We start from the raw sequence: 16,811 nt of genomic DNA, 5'->3' as shown, positions 1-16,811 counted from the left end.
CGTACAGGCAGTGAGATACACCTTGTCCTGCAGAGCCTCTGGCATGAACCATTGCCTTTCCCAGTGCATTGGCCATTCCCTTTTACAGAGTAGCAGAAGAATAGGGAAGACAGAAAGCTGGTTTATCCCGAGCTGTTTGGCAGATCCAAATGCCTTTATTTATAATTCCTTTACCTTTGGTCCTCACCAAAGAGATTTCTAGATTTTTGGGCTTCAGAAGTTTGAAATAATCTTGGTTAACCACATAACCCCTCCTCATCCAAAACTGCTTCCCGAAGAGCTCTGCAAGATGTTCAGACACACAAAGAGCTGTGAACAGAGCAGGCTTTCTCCAAAGATTTTGTAATGGCGGGGAGTAAGCAAGGCCAGGAGCTGGAGGAGCTGTGTCAGAAGCATGGCAGAGCATCCCACTGTGTTGCACCTTCACCTGACCAATGTAATTAAAACATAGAGACAACAGATGTAGATTAACCAGACAGTTCATCATCACCTCATTGAGAGGCAGGAAAGGTGTTGCTTTTCCAAGTCAGCATGTTCCCAGGGAGGAGACTGTTCTCTGACAGACACTGCTCACGTTGGCAACATCAACAGGGAAGCAAGAACATTTTGCTACATCATTTTTGTGCCAGCATCAACTTTGCCAGTCTAGATCCAACTTCTCAAAGGGATTTAAATTCATTCTCTTTTTGTTTGAAAAGTCCTGTCATGCCTATAGAATGTGCATAAGAAAGGATGGTAACATGTGCTGGAACATCTTTAAAAGTCTAAAGGAGTGCTGCATTACCAGAAAAGAGAAGAGGGCCTTAGCGAATTATGCACATCACTCCAGACTACTACAAATGAAACCATTAAACTGGCCTGCACTATTATCTATTTCATGCATGCCTTCCACATCACAGAGGAAACAGCTCTGAAATTACTGAGAGAAAGGTTTAAACATTTTATTGGAACCCTCTGTCTGTCACCTCAGGTTATGAATCAAAAACAAACAGAGTTTAGGATGGAAGAAAAAAAAAAAAGGTGCTCAATGCTTAAAAGCACCTCTGAAACACACCTGGAACTCATGTTTTTATGCATCAAAATCCCATCTGAAAACTCTCCGGACATTAGAGATGTAGAAAAAAATGGAACACCCTCGTGGAACATTTCCAGTCTTGGACAGCTCCTGTGATCCTGCAGAGCCTCAGAGGAGCAGACCTCAAAACTGTCAGACAAGGCTGGATATATACTCTGTGTGTCTCAGACACTGTGTCCTAGTGATTTACAGGATGGGGTGGATAAACAGCAGGAGGGGGGCAGGAAATTACAAACCTGAAGGAAAGGAGAAAGCTTCTTTGTCATAAGCCAGTTTGATTTTTTTTTCCTTAATACATTTCAAAGCATACCTTTGAAACTGCTGAGGAGTCTGCAACATCAAAATAGCTCTGGAAGGAGGAAGTTCCTGAGCAGAATACTGATGAAGTGGTCAGAAAGGCACACGACTTACCATGAGGCCCTGACAGTTATTCTCATAAGTGTGAAAGGTTTTTCTTTATTAAGGGGAAGATTACACTAGAAGTTGCTAAGGAAAAGACATTCAAGGGTCTAACGTTTTTGTAAGACACCATCACTTTTGTATTCTGCTCTGCTCTTTTATATTCTGCCCTTTGGGGATGGATGACAGTCAAGGATGTTTTTGCAGTCTTCTGTGCTTAGTGAAGTTAATTTAGCACAGACATTTTTCCACTCCTTATTGATTTCAATTTTCACTTCTCCATGGAAAGTTTAGCTTCCTTCATGCTGTTTTCATCCCTATATTAGGGCAAGAATTCTGTTTTTGAAAGAAATTAGATCTCTGCCTGGAAATTAATTAAAAAACTTTCTAAGTTAGCATGAAAAATGTTGCTGATTTTTTACAGTGTGAACTAAGAGGACAGACATGTTGAGATGTCATATAAATACAACACATTAAGATGGTTTCAGGGCTAGTGATGTTTGTAGCTGTGTATGTTAGATACTGAATGATGTGGCTGGTCAAATTCTGCCCAGTATAAAATGGTTTACTTTGTGCAGCTGTGGTACACCTGTGCACACACATAAAAGCTAAGCAGAGCACTGTAACAGGAAAGCCTAATTGGTAGGACTGGAAAAAGAAACATAACACAACAGTACAGGACTGGAAAGCCAGAAGAAGAGAAGGGTTATTGAGAATAGCATGTTATTGGCACTTAACTTAGCAGGCCACTAAGATCCCAGTACAGCTAAATTTATCTCCTGAGAACATCCAGGCTGGGAGATAAAGAAAAATTAATAAATCAAAGAAAAATTAATAAATCCAAATGATTCACAGAGGTGCGGCAGGACGAGGAGACTGACTGATCAAAAGTAGTCCCCAAAAGGTATAAAACAGCAGTTCCAAAACTAGCAGTAAGGTTTCCAACCTAAGAAGTATGCAGGAGATGTGAGGAGGACACAACCACAAGCACCCCTTGTCCTCTGTGTCATCACAGAGCATCCCTGACTGACCTGTTGGACACAACCATCGTTGTGACACAACCGAGTGCTGGGCCGGCTCACGCATTTCGGTGATTCAGTGTGTGGATACAGGAGTGTAAGGGAATTAGATGTTTCAAATGATTGAAATCCCCTCCCAAAAGATTTTGCACAGCACTTGCAACATTGTAGAAACAAGCACTGCAGAAACAAGCATTGCAAGGTCCCATGCACTACCACTGCATTCCTCCTGAAAAAAGCAAAAACCATTTATGTTTCATTAGAATTCCTGCCCTTTAAGTTAGGCAGACCTTCTACTTCACACTGTACACCCAGGACACCATCTTCAAGTTTCCCAGAGTTGCATCAGTTTTAACAACCACAAAGTACTACTTGGAGTGAGGACGATAATTCTGTATTTTGTGTCATTTCTGTGGCTGAATCACACTCTGTAAACTGTACGAAGACAAGAGTAGAGCAGTATTTGCACCATTTCTTCAGGATCCTGTGGAACAGAAGCGTAGTTAGTGCAACAGAGTGAATAAGTATGGAATGGTAAAAAGGACTACAACTTTGTGTAGTTGCCCAAAGAGACAGGGAAACTAAACACCCCTTATACTCTACGGTAGTCATTCTGATGGGAGGTATTAAATCTTAAAGCCTTGCAGAAATTGTGAATGGTTTTAAGGCCATTAAGTGTAGTATTTTTTCAAGTTTAATAAAGGTAGTAGAATCCTTATGGGGAGAGGGACAGGCAGCTTCAACACTTCAACACAGTGTCTTCAACACTTCCAAGTTTATTATGACATTCTTTCGAATGTCATAATAAATTCCAAATTACTTGGAAACCTGCTCCGTGACAGGATCCTACTCCTAGATTTTGTCTTCCATCAGGCTGCTAGATCAAGTTTTCAGGAGACATCTTCTTGAGTTCAAACTCTCTGGTACACCATCTCTGTCACACATTGAAGAGCCAGTGTAACAAATAAAAAATTTCTTTTATTGTTGCTTTGTAATATAAAATGATTAAATCCATGATTCCACAGTAAGGGACAGTAAAAAAAACCCAAATTGAATAAGAGGAACGTAACATAACTAAGTCATATTTTAAAACAAGGACCCCCCAGAATGTTTACTAAAAGTCCTTTCCTATGACACTTTCCATCCACAGCTCCATCTCACAGAGACATCTGTGTAGCCTGCTGCGACCAGTGCAAGGGTGGCTGGAAAGAACAGTAGAGACATTGTCACCCATGTGCTAACACGGGAGTGAAATCTGGAAAAAGTGCAGAAAATTTAGAAAAACCTCTACAGCAGGACATGTATTAAACACTTTTTCTCTCTGGTTCTAATGTCACTGAATGGGACGCCTGAGGAAGGGGTGTTCAAGGCCAGGCTGAGGAGGCAAACTTCCTCCAGGCTCAGAGAACATTCTGCACTGCAGGTGGCCTGAGAGAGGAGTACACACATAGTGCCTCATGACACTGGACACAACAGCACTACCAGCCAGTTCTTTCCAAGGACACAGATGCTGGCAATGGCTTCAAGGACAGCGTGTTAGACTGAGGTGGGATTACTCACCAAGGATATGCATGATGAGAGACTAGGACACCACTCAATTTTTCTAGAAAAATAATTACTGTCGGGTATAGAACAAGAGTCCCAAGCAGCTGCTGAGTCTCCAGGCAGCTGGATTAATTTTAAGTATATGCCCTGCTTTATCCTCAATCACAAGTTCAATTACTCTGTCCTTGCACATGGAAAACCAACAGTGAGTATCTGAAAACAAACCTATCCATACTGGTCTTACTGGTGAACTGTCCAGGCTCTTCCACCCCCCAAGAATGCACCAAACCAATTAACCAAAAGAGATGTTTGAACAAGATCGTCCTTCCCCACCAGGAAGTGAGATCTTCTTCAAATGTCTCCTTCAGGTTCCTCCAGGAGAGGAAAAAAGGCATTTTACTCCTGACAGGTCCAGCTGATACAGTCCCACTGAAAGAGGATGCAGCCTGCAACCTGCTCTGTCCTCTTTGAGCTCACTGTCTCAGCGTCGCGTTTGCCGGGCCTTGCAGCGCCTGCCTGAAGACAAGCTCCTTGAGTTGATCCAGTTTCCTGTCCCTTAAGGCATCCTGAATGGCACTGAAGAAACCAAAGTAGTGCTGGAAGTTGTGCATCATGAGCAGGACACCGGCCAGCAGCTCATTGGTCACCAGGAGGTGATGGACGTAGGCACGAGTATGCCTCTGACAGCAGTAACAGCTGCATCCTTCCAGCACAGGACCAAAGTCATCGTTGTATCTGAGGAAGAAGCAATGTTGGGTAACATCAGAGCTAAGAAGACCCATCCAAGCAATAAAGAGTACCCCTCTAACCACCTGGCTTTTGCAGGGACCTAAGCTTAAGTTCTGAGGTCCTTACTCCAGACTTGCTGACAACTCAGACCTGCACCGCTGGCACAAAGGACTTCAGATGTCAAAGATGGTTTGGGTTGGAAGGGATCATGTAGCTCCCACACCCTGCCATGGTGTGGGACCACGGCTGCTGAAAGTCCCAGGCCTCCTCGTGCCAGAAGTCACTTCAGAGCCAAAAGGCCACACATTTAAGTCAGAATAACTCTGACTACATCACAGCTAACAGCAGAGAGAGGCCTCATCTGTACCTTCCCTGGCAGAAAAGCTGCAGTGCAAGACACCTATCACACAGTTCATGAGGGAGAAAGCCACCAAAACCACAGATTTACTAATCCCACTATTCACAGAAACAGTATTCCACTCTACTGTGAGATGCACCATTTCACAGAGAGAGCAAAGCAACACGACTGTCTACTCAGACAGCCTGGAAGTACTTGTGACAAAGAGAAGGAAGGACAAGTGGTAACAATGGCCAAATTTTTGTGAAGTATCTAGAAATAGCAGAACTGCTCTGCAGCTGCCCAAACTGAGTCACAGAGTAGAGGGTCTCCATAGTTTCAATAACACCTAGTGTTATTGAACCAAGATGACCCAAGTTAGATGTGAAAGACCAAAGTGATTCGCAGACCACCTTTGTAAACCTATGGTCTTCCAGCTGAGACATAATTATGACCCCAGAGTGTTTGCTAGATAAATGGCCAGAAAAGCCCCAGCTCTAGGTCAGGCAAAAGACAGTGCTTTCAGAGACAGGCTGTTGCCTGAAAACAAGCTAGAATGTTTGTCCAACACTCTCCACTCAATGTCCAGGACTCTCTTCAGCAACTTCATGTTTTATGAAGTCTCTTATCCAGCTGCTGACCAGTTGCAAAGAAATACAAAGGACAAAAGCATCATATTTAGTCATACAGCTGCAGGTACCCTCCCCACAAACTCACATACTTTTTATCCTTCAGACATATCTCAAATGGTGTCATTTCTGGGTCAGCTTTGGAGACTTCCTCCTGGTCTTCTTGACCATTCTTCTCCAGGTCCTGGGTCCCATTTTGTGTTAAAACTGATTAAATTAAAAAGAAGAAAGCCTTAGAACAGAGAGCAAGGGCAGAACAAGGGTAGCAGCCTTAGAGCAGATATTTCTGCTACTTTCTTGCCAACTGAAAACTGCCACAAGTTTCCACCTCTTTCTTCTAGAAAGCAGGTATTTTACTTTAATCACTGTAGGTTAGTTAACACAAATACACTCTTAGATGATGAAAACAGCAAGAGACAAGTGAAAACTAATCAACTAAAACTAATCAAAAGTTAGAGCTGAAATAACAGTATAACTTTTTGCTGCTCTACTGAGCTGAATTCTTTATAAAATGTCAAAAGTATTTTGTCTGAACTGCATGCTGAATAGAATGCAATCACCTGAACAAATGGATTTTATTGAGATTTTGTTAGAGTAGACAGGCAACTCATCTGCATTCAGTCATTCTACTTTTCATACTGTGATCACTCAGGGATTTAGATGCCTCTTGTTTTTAAAAAAAAACCCAAAACCCTCAAAAAACGCTGGCAGCACTAATTCAGAAGAGGTAGGTTCCTCATCTGCCTTTTCAGGATCTATCTGAAAAATAAAGAACAATTCCATGATTTTATAGGTTTGCAATTTTATTTTGCTCTTAAGGAGAAGGAGATGTATCTGGAAATACCAATATTACTGTTTGCATAATCCATGCCTACTGTGTTTAAAACAGACACAGAACAAAACCACTGCCATTACCCAGACCCTTATAATTTAAGAATGAAGTAAGACAAGATAAAGAACAACAAACAAAGAAAAGGGTTAAAAAAATAGCAGCAAGCACAAACAAGATGTTCTGTTCTATTCAGCTGGCTCTGAATTATCCAGGCATGAAAAGCCACTAGGTTCTATCCAAGAGAAAAAATGTAGAATGTTTCCCTGTATTAAAAACACTTAATAGGCCAAAACAAAACAGCTGCTTTTTGAAACACAATTGATAGGTGCTTTAATGGGTGACACACATTCCCATCTCACAGCATAATGAGTTTTGAACAGAGCATTCTGGTTTTGATATAAACCTATGAATGCAAGGACTGAGAGGAAAAACTGCCCAAATAAATAGGAAACTTCTGACAGCTAGAAAAAAGAACTTCAAAAATATATTACTACAACAGACACAATTTAATTTAATTCTAGAGATCACTTAATAGGTCCAGCCTCCACTGCTAAAGGTAACAGAAAATTTGCCGGTGGCGTCAAACTAAAACCCCTCTATTCAGGAAGTGTTTAAGAAATATTTAATCATCACATTTTGGCTAATGAGATGTTCAGAGGCCTCAGGTTTTACTCAACCAATTTCACACCAAAGCACCCCGTCTTCCAAAGCAACACGTGGTAGCGGAATCCCAGTTTTTCCAGTGGTCACTGCATTTACTTCAGGAACAAAGCCCTCAAATACAGATTCCTCCCAAGTATGAATTATGCTTACCACAATATAAAATGTAAAAACTGTAACAACCATCAAGAAGCCTACCTGTTGCTTCAGGATCTGGATGGTAGCTGTAACTGAAAACCAAGGCACAACCTCGCTCCGTCACTTGGAAGGGAAAGAAGCTCTCAAAAATGTCCACTCCCCTTTCAATGCACTCAAGCACCTCATCCGGTTTGCCTACACCATGAATGATTCTGCAGGAGACACACAGGAAGACAAATCTACAATATTCTGGGTAGAAGCAAGCAGGTACCTGAAGGAAAAGACCTTCAGGTCATGTGCAGCACATGTAGCTTATCTCTGCAACTGCTAACAGTCATCACTCAGAATTCCATGTGCTTCCACTTCCTCCACCTCCAATGTATCCAATACATAACAGGCCCCCAGTACCTTATTTGCCCCTTGGAAGAGAGCAATAATCCCTCATTTACTGCAGAAAAACCCCATTCTGTTCATTGTGTTCGAAGTGATTTGCATCTGATTTCTTTCACATACACATAAATACAATTAGATTCACAACATCTGTGCCACAGAACACGTACTTTCCTTAATCATGTTTGTGCCCCAATGAACTACCGATTCCCAGACACATGGACCCTTTTGCTTGTTAGCTGTTTAGAAGACAGTCTAAAAAGAGTCTCAACAGGGACAGCAGTAGATGGCTGGTCAGAGATTCAAGTCCTTCAGGTGACAGACACATCCTACTGCACTTGGGAAACTGCCTGGGGGAGAACACGCTAATGAAAAACGTCATTAGAAAGAGAAAACCTCCTTGCTTTCGTCTTCCCTTCTCTTTACACTCTACCTGCTCAAATGATTTACCGAAAAACGTGGGCTGTAACAACTCCTGACATTAAGAGCCAGGAAGAGCCTGGCTGGATTGCCATCAGTGGTAACAGAGATCCTGCTGGCAGCCAAATTTAGCTGGCAGCTACACCGAGGGTGGGTGAAGTGTAAGAGAGTAGAGCAGTGCCTGCTCTCCTGCAGGTGCATGGCTGGGCTGAAAGCAGTAGAAGTTAATGCAGGGCAATAAGCTAAACAGATAATTAGGAAAATACACAGGGGCTGATAAATGAAGTCACAAGGTGCTATTTTTAGTCACTTTTCTAAGTACTGCAATTAAACTGATGAGCACGGAATAAGGATAGGAGAAGTTTACAGCATGAGTGTTTCATGTTTCAGGTTCCCCTGACAGGGAGAAAATGATATGCAGAAGTCAAAACAATAGCTCTGCATATATGATCAAAGCCTTGCTGAAACTCATCTCTGCACAGGTAAGGACAAACACTTGTTCTTGCAAGGGTTCCTACACTACTGGAAAGGAAAACAAATTTTATCAAGAGATTTCAGCCCCTTTAGGTACACGAAAGGGCTCTTCATAAAGAGTACACTCATAAGATCATATTACCATGACACAAAAAGCAGCCACTTCTTGAGTGAAACACAGAAAGTGTTTGTCTTCTAGAAAATTTCATGCTGGGGTAGAACACAGCTGAAAAACAACTTCTCCAGCCAGAATGGCAAGGGTGATTTTCAGGAGCACAGACAGCCTGAAATTCACTTGAGGTACTTTCCAAGACCCCCCAGGGGCTAACCAACTCTCTTCCTATCAAGAGGTCAGAAACGTTTGTCTTAACAAGACAAGCAAACTATTTGATAGATTAAGCAGATGCACTGGTAGCCACTGAGGTTAGCTGAGCAGATTGGACTCTAATGCTCCCAGGGGATCTTTTAAGTAGCTCAACCAGACAGGATAGCAACAACACAGCAAGCCTCCTAATTGTCAGGAAAATTCAAACCCCAGGCACCACTAAGCAAGAACAAGCTGCAACACCAGACACTGGGCTCTTGTATTTAATTTCCTTTTAAACACCATTAGATCAGAGCAATGCTCTGCTAGCAGAGGGAAGCAGGAACACAATGGGGCCCCAGTCATTCTCTTCAGGAAATGAAGAAAAAGGCAACCATATTATTTCTGTAGCAGTTGCTCTGGTAAGAGCAATCCAGTGAGCTCAACCCAATAAAGAAACCCCTCCACTACTGAACCACTAGCAAATATTAGCACAGATTTTCAAGAAGTCTTCAGTTACTGTTAGTCAGTTAAAAGGATCAAGAAAGCTGCCACTCCTGTCCAGTCCTTGGCATGGCTCTGATGGGCACAACTAACAACTCAGATACGGAACAAGCCCCACAGTGTCCAAGAAGAGAATACCTCTGTTCAGGGCCAGCCTGTACCACCCTGGGTAGTGCACACGCTCAGAGCCTCAGGGACTAGGACAGAGCTGGCTACCAAGATCATTTAGCAAGCACTGGCTGGTTCTGCCAGCACCCCTCGCTGCCATCTGCCAGTTCAGGCCAGAGAGAACTGCAAACATGACAGTTTTACCAAAAAGAAGTCCCTGCAAAATATCTCGATGATAACGTTCCTGTTTGAGCTGAACTTCAAGTAAACCATGGCCTCCAAGACCAAATGCAAGTAACCCTGACATATCCTACCTGTAACTCTTCTTAAAAACTCTTCCTCAAACCCACAGCATGAGCAAAGCCTGGTGCCAGTTGCAGCTAAAAAAGTGTTGAAGACTGCAGCCTGACAATGGTAAAATTTATGCAGCCTGGCACACACAGAGCTGTGCAATACAGCAATTATTTCCTACAGGGAAACTGCACAGCAGCCTGTAGATACTCTTCATAATAGGACAGATGGATTTCTTGGGATGTTGCCCACACAACTTACCTTGGTTTATCCTCTGGCAGCTCTGCTGTGACAGAAGCTATCAGTTTCAACTTGGTCTCCTTGGCCATGGCACTTCCCTGGAAGCCATCTAGCAGAAAGCCACCCACAGGCCGCTTGGCAGTCTCCCTGGCTGATCTGAGCCTCTCTTCCAAGATATCTCCACCTTCAATTGCCCCAAACATTACGCTTCTTTGCAGTTCCTGTCCCAGGAGAAAGCTACAAGTGTTAAGAGCATGCTCTGCCAAAGACATGAAAGACATCTCACAGCCCAGACTTCAGATGCCTGCTACTTAAGCCCCACATTCCGAGGAACTGGCCAAAACCACAGGGTTTCATCTCATATAGGACTATTCCCCACACAACACTGTGAAGTCCATGTGTAAGAAATGGAACTAGTAGAGACGTGATTCTGCTCCTTGCCTTGATACGAACTCACTGAGAATTTTGATGCCACCCTTCCCACCTCCCTACAGAAGGCAATAACCACACAATATTTTTGTACATGGCTTTTTATGGATGGGGTCTCATCAATAGATGTGTTAGTGCAAAATACAAAGCAGGTGCCATTACCCTGGCTGCCAGATGCCAGGATGTCACAGGGAATTCCCTTTCAGGAGATACAAACACCAACTCCTGTCACCTGTTTTCCCTTGTAGTGCAGACTCAGATAGTATATCTCCTTTCACTAAAAGGGAAGGAAGTTCCACTAAAAGCTGCTGGAAGAAATAAAGAATAGCACTGACTAATTCTAACAAATCCTCCCTCACTTGGAACCAAGGGGACTTCAGAGCAAAAACATGGGTTTTCTCAACTGAATAAGAAGATCCCATTTTGCCCATGCATCTAATAAGAAGCTAAGTGAAAGAAATGCATCACAACCCAGAAGCAGAAAGAAAAATCCTATAAGGTAGTTCTCCTCAACTAGCAGAGATGAGGGATGATCCTGGCGCCGAAGAGGGAGGGGAAAGAGGGAGGGAAGGGAGGCTCATTGTGCTACTGGTTATACCTCACTCTGGACTGTAAGCTGGGCACTCTCTGATACACACATGTGACACAATTTCCTACTAAACCACATCCTGGGGCTGCTCCAGGAGGCAGCACAGACCAAGAAGCACATGCAGTGATATTGCCTCAGTATCTTGGGGACCTTACCGGTGACTTTTCTTGCAGCTGAAGGCACGTGTCTAAGAAGGAAAGTGACCTATCCACAGACTTCTTGGCTCTTTTTCTGCCAGCTTCCCCAGAGATGGTGTCTCCATCAGAGATGCACTGGAACCAGTCTGGCTGGATGGCCCGCTGGATGTCCATGAACTTGGAAGCTGTCATCTCCATGCGCCCTGAGCTTCCCCACAGGGACACCGTCTGCACAGGAAGAACAGGGATCAACAGCACTTGCAAAGGACAGCAGATCTTAAGGGTGAAAGAGAGAAGGAATTGGAACACCAGCTACTGGAATTATAGCTCATTAGATAAGTTCCCCTGGAGCATGGCTCAGATAATCAGCTGCACTTGGCACAATGAATGAAAGGAAATAAATGACTGAACTGGAATTTCTAAGATACTCTTTCGTGAAACCATGCCACTTAACACTGACTTCTCCATGTTTAAAAATCTGAGATAGAGCAGCTGGCCTCTCATCACACAAATCAGTGGCAGAACTGGGGGGGGGAAAAAAAAAAAGCTTGAATTCCTACCAAACCTGTAGTCTAGTAAGCAAAAGCTTATAAAAAGCAGCAAAGGCTGCAATGGCAAATACAATTCGCTAGTCTCCTGTACAAAAAGCAAACCCAAGGAACTACTTCCTCTTCTGAGCACTTAACTCATACAACACACATGAATGCATGTGTTTATATAAACCATACAGACTGGGAAGAATACAAAAGCTGGTTAAGCATACAGCCTTAGAAGCCCATGTTATTTTAGGTCCCAAATTCAGCAACTTTAGAAGGCACTGAAATACCCAAACCGAACCAATGTAAGAAATGACATATGCTCATTAGGATTCCACACACGACCTTCCCTCTCTCCACAAGCTTCCCATCCTACCAGCACACATGGAAGCCCATCTTCCATTGTTACTCTGATACCCTCAAAAGAATTTAAAGCAAGACAAAAGCACATGGACAGAGAGGTTATCTTACCGGAACACCTCCAGGCTAGCAGATGTCACCATTCAATTCACTGAACATTCAGATTCACAAAATGTTCACATTTTAGCCTATTTTGCAGAATCTGTAATTAACCTGTGAGTGCAGCTTGGCCATTGCTTTGGTTGTATTATTGTTAGGCTTGTGAAATGCTGCTCCAAAACTTAAAAGGAGTATTTAAGCAGGTTAAGTAAAGGGCTCAAGCCCTTTGGAAGTCAGCTCTTTTCATCTGCAATTCTGTTTGTGCTTTTTAAAATGAGAATGGGTTTTCAGCCATCAGAAACAGCATATAGCTTGGAGTGTTATGGGCACTTTTTGGGGCCTGAGGGTTTAAACACATTCTCCTAGCCTATGCCAGACAGACAGATTAAGCAGTGCAGTTCTCGTGCATACTAATTTGCAAATTGAATTTCATCAGCAAAAACAAAAAAATAAGAGCAGAAGCTTTTTTTTGGTCTGGTACCCACAAAGACCCAAAAGGATTGCACAAGCATATCATGTGTCTGTTGTCCATCCATCCATCCTGATTACTTCTGGCCTTATCAGCCAATTTCACCAAATTTTAATAAAACCAGAAGTCTCCAAAGCAATAAAACTTTTTGCAAATTTTCAACTAAAAAAAAAAGAGCAACTCCAAAAGGAGTTCCAAAATTTCTATCTACAGAATACTGAAACACAGCAGCTGCATGTTATTCTGCAGCAGCATGTTGTTCAGACAGTACCTGCTGCCTCTTATCGTGACAACATCGAGGAACAGCTGGTGAAGGCAGGCAGAGTAAAGTCAGGGTTGCCCGAGCCAGAGTGTAATCACATATAGTTACCTTCATTCTGTTCTCAAGAGGAAAAAAGCTGCTTTAATAAATAAAATAGCCATGCAGCTTAGAGAGTGGAGCATTATCCTGTGATTATTTAAATCCAGCCAGTGCTAGGTTTTCTGGCACAGAGCTTTCTGTCCCATTGCTTTCAAAAAGCTTTCATAAGTATTTGTTAGCACAGATCCAGCTGCAGAAGGCCTTACAACAAGGTGACAAATATCTTCACCAGCTTATTTTAAAAACCCCAAAAAGTCTGAATCAAACTCCCAACACCCAGGCTTAGATTGCTGCTCTCACCTCAAAGCTGCACAACAGTGGGAACAAGCTTCTGGTAATTTCTTCCCTGCAGAGAAAGGACTCAGCCTGGATCCCAGCAGCAAGGAATATACGCTGACAGCTGTATGGCTGGAGTTATTCTCCATCACACAGTGACCCTCCACCAAATGCAGCCATACCCAAACAGGCCTTAGGACTGACTGTATCTGAGCAGGTGCCAGGAGCTCCAGCGCAAAGCTGTGTCAGGCAGCAGGCAGTGTGTGGATTGCACAGGCAGTGTGTGCTCCTGTGGGGTGGAACAGGCACATGTCTGCAACTGTGCACTCCTGGATTGCTGAGCCACCCTCCTGCAAAAATTCTGTCCTTCCCCTTTGCAGGGGGGAGCAGTCAGTATGTAAATACACACACAGGGGTTCAGATTTACTCTTTATCAGTGGCATAAGCATAAGCTTGTACAGCAAATACGGCAAAACACAGGTATTTTCTTTTACTGCCATTTAAACCAGAATGGCATGGTAGTCCAGAGCTCTTCTTTCTACCTGAACTGCCACTTAACTGCTCAGGAACCATTTGGGGAACATACTGCCAAGTAAGTAAGAACATGTGCAGCTTCACTTAGTTGGGGGTATGAGCATGTAAACAACAATCCTCTTTGTGCAAAGATTTATTTTGCTAATCTTGTGGCTGTCTGAGCACAGCCACAGAGATGAAAGGAGGACTGGCAGATTTCTTTGGGGAACTTAAGGTGGACCCTTTCAAGCCTTTAGAGCTACTGTACCTTGTTAGTGTTGTATCCAGAGGGGCAGGGAGTGACTGGGTCATGAAGGGAGCAGTAGAGCACAGCATCTGGCATACCTGAAAACAGAGAGACAGATCCAGAGCAGAGTTTCATGAACCAAAGCAAAGCTAACGCAAAGATGTGGCTTGCAGATCTGCAAAAGGGAACAGGGTATTGTCCCCCACACAAGTACATCCATTCTGACAAAGAAAATATTGTTCATCTATCTCTCAGCAAGCACCAAAGAAGGCAGACTTCTTCCCCAGCTTTACTAACCACCTGGAGAAGAGTGCAGCAGCAGGACAAACCATGAAACAATATCCTTTGGTTCTGCAGCCTGCATAGCTGCTTTGGGATTTATGTTTCTTCTTGATTGATACTCCACCTATTAAAATTTCCCAGACCCAACAGCTGACTCACTTGACCACTCAGCTGAAACACCGGTGACACCTGACACAATCCAAACTAGCAACAATCCCAAGGCTAGGACTTTTAAGGAAGAACAAAGCAGAATCATAGGATGGTTTGAGTTGTAAGGGACCTTAGAGATCATGCCCCATGGGCAGGGACACCTTTCACTAGGCCACGTTGCTCAAAGCCCTATCCAACCTGGCCTTGAACATTTCCAGGGATGGGGCATCCACAACTTCTTTGGGCAACTTGTTTGAGTGGCTCACCACCCTCACAGAAAAGAAGAGTGAGACAATGTATCAATTAGACAAATGAGAAATTTATCATCTCTGATAGACTGGAGGTCTCAAATGTCAGAAAGCTAGACAGTATGTCTCAGTGACACACAGCCTTCTCTTCAGAGATAGTCACTGAAACTGGTAAAGCCTCCTGGAAGTTCGGGACAATGACATTTTTCAATTTTTCTTGAAGGACTAAATTGCTCCAAAGAGGTAAAGTTTTTGAAAGTTGGGTGCAAACCTCCTTTGGAAAGCCAAACTGTAATTATTTTATATATAATGACATGCATGTCCCAAATTTTTATGTGCTTTTTAGAAAACTAAAACAAACAAAACAAGCTTTGGCAACTCTTTTTTTTTTTTTTTCTTGCAAAATGTGCTAGATTCCATACACAAAGAACTGGCTGCAAATTATAGAAATTACAGACACATCATCACTTTGTAGCCTGATTGAAGGATTTTTGGCCATACTAGTGGCCAAAGTCTTCCCTAGCACCAACCTGAGTGAGAAAATCTCTAAATGTGCAGAGCCTACATCTCTCCGCCTACTGTACAGCCTGAACATGCCCTAGTGGGATCCACTTGCATTATCTCTCAGATATACAAGCAAATACTTGTACTTTACCCATAAATTTTGCAGCTCCTTCTTTATATTCTTCCAGGACATCATGAATTTCTGCCCTGCAATCCAGATACAGGAACACATTAACTAAGCAGACAACTAAAGAGACTGGTGGTTTCATAACTAAACCGGCTTTTTTTTCCCATACTTATGCACTGTCTGACATGGAACTGGTATTTGCCATCCAGCTAACAGGCAGTGAAGCAGGGACAGATGGAATGAAACGCCAGAGTCACAGAGCTCAAGAATCACAGCTCACAACCTGGGGCACTCATAATTCTGTGGCAAAAAAAAGCTTTTACGTGCACTGACCAGGGAACACTGACTTGATGGAGAGTACCAAGTTAGACTGTGACTTTTTGGAGAGCTTCATTAATGTGTTCACATCATTCAACAACTGCACAAGCTTTACCATGTTAATTTTTCCTTTTGGTTGCAACTTAACTAGTTTTGAGAGCTAACTGCTGCTCCAGTTTTACCTTAAATGTTTTCAGGTATTGGGCACCTACCACCTCTGTGGGCAACCTGGTCCAGTGTTTCACCACTCTCATTACAAGAGATACCCTCTTATAGTTTAAACCCATTACCTCTTATCCCACCACAACAGGCTCTGTTAAAAATCTGTCTCCATCTGCCCTATAATCCCCCTTTAGGTACCAGAAGGCTGGTAAAAGGTGTCCCTGGAGCCTTCTCTTCTCCAGGCTGAACACCCCCAAATACCTCTGCCTGTTGTTACAGAAAGGATGCTCGAGCCCTCTGAGCATCTTTGTTGCGCTCCAAAGGACCTGTTCCAACAGACCCACATCTCTTATGTTGCGGCTCCAGGGCTGGATGCAGCACTCTCGGAGGGGTGTCAGTAGAGCAGAGGGGCGGAACCACCTCCCCCGCCCTGCTGCCCACCTCGGGAAGATGACCGTGAAGCCACCACGATGAGTTTGGCCTAAACACGCTAAAAATCGCGCAGCCCTGCAGCTCCCTTCCCCTCACCACTCCTACCCCGGCCCTGCACCTCCGCGGAAGGGGAGGCCGGCCCCGGCCCGGGCGCGGTACTCACAGGGCGGGCAGGGCGATGTGCGCCACGCCGGGCACGCCGCGCACCTCCCGCAGCGTGTCGTGGCTGAGGTGCGGCGCCGCGCCGGTCCGCGTGTACAGCAGGCAGCCGGGCAGCGCCAGCGCGCCGGCCCCGCTGCGGCCCAGCCCCGCCAGCGAGCCCAGCCGCCCGCCGCCCGCGCCCAGCAGCTTCAGCCTCATCCTCGCCCCGCGGCGCCGGCGACGGACGCGGAAAACGGGGATGCGGGGAACGGGGACGCGGGGAAGCGCACCGCCCCTCCCCGCGCCGGGCGTCATCACCGGGCGCCGGCGGGCGGGC

The 16,811-nt window shown here is 44.2% G+C and overlaps 1 protein-coding gene across 1 annotated transcript; it reads right to left on the bottom strand.

The window, feature by feature from the left end:
- Window positions 1-3,451: 3,451 nt before the first annotated feature.
- On the bottom strand, window positions 3,452-16,789 carry QTRT2 (queuine tRNA-ribosyltransferase accessory subunit 2). The gene is made up of 8 exons (XM_066175256.1): window positions 16,497-16,789; window positions 15,446-15,501; window positions 14,132-14,208; window positions 11,268-11,477; window positions 10,116-10,315; window positions 7,424-7,575; window positions 5,826-5,940; window positions 3,452-4,773 (listed from the first exon to the last, which is right to left on the bottom strand). Exons 1-8 carry the CDS (start codon window positions 16,787-16,789, stop codon window positions 4,512-4,514), a joined length of 1,365 nt encoding a protein of 454 aa, XP_066031353.1. The 3' UTR covers window positions 3,452-4,511.
- Between the last annotated feature and the right edge of the window lie 22 nt (window positions 16,790-16,811).

This window comes from Chamaea fasciata, unplaced genomic scaffold (genome assembly GCF_029207755.1).
Source record: "Chamaea fasciata isolate MVZ Bird 193981 ecotype frontalis unplaced genomic scaffold, bChaFas1.0.hap1 SCAF_2, whole genome shotgun sequence".
Classification (NCBI taxonomy): Eukaryota; Metazoa; Chordata; class Aves; order Passeriformes; family Sylviidae; genus Chamaea; species Chamaea fasciata.
The sequence above is the reverse complement of the archived record's forward strand: the minus strand, read 5'-3'. Positions and strand labels throughout refer to the sequence as shown.

What these genes read in the sequence shown, in the direction of transcription:
- QTRT2 (XM_066175256.1), bottom strand. Translation starts at nt 16,789, where the DNA reads ATGACGCCCGGCGCGGGGAGGGGCGGTGCGCTTCCCCGCGTCCCCGTT. An exon ending in CTGGATACAACACTAACAAG is followed by an intron (nt 11,478 to 14,131) that starts GTACAGTAGCTC and finishes CTTCCTGTGCAG; the next exon opens with ACGGTGTCCCTGTGGGGAAG. An exon ending in ATATGTCTGAAGGATAAAAA is followed by an intron (nt 4,774 to 5,825) that starts GTATGTGAGTTT and finishes CTTCTTCCTCAG; the next exon opens with ATACAACGATGACTTTGGTC.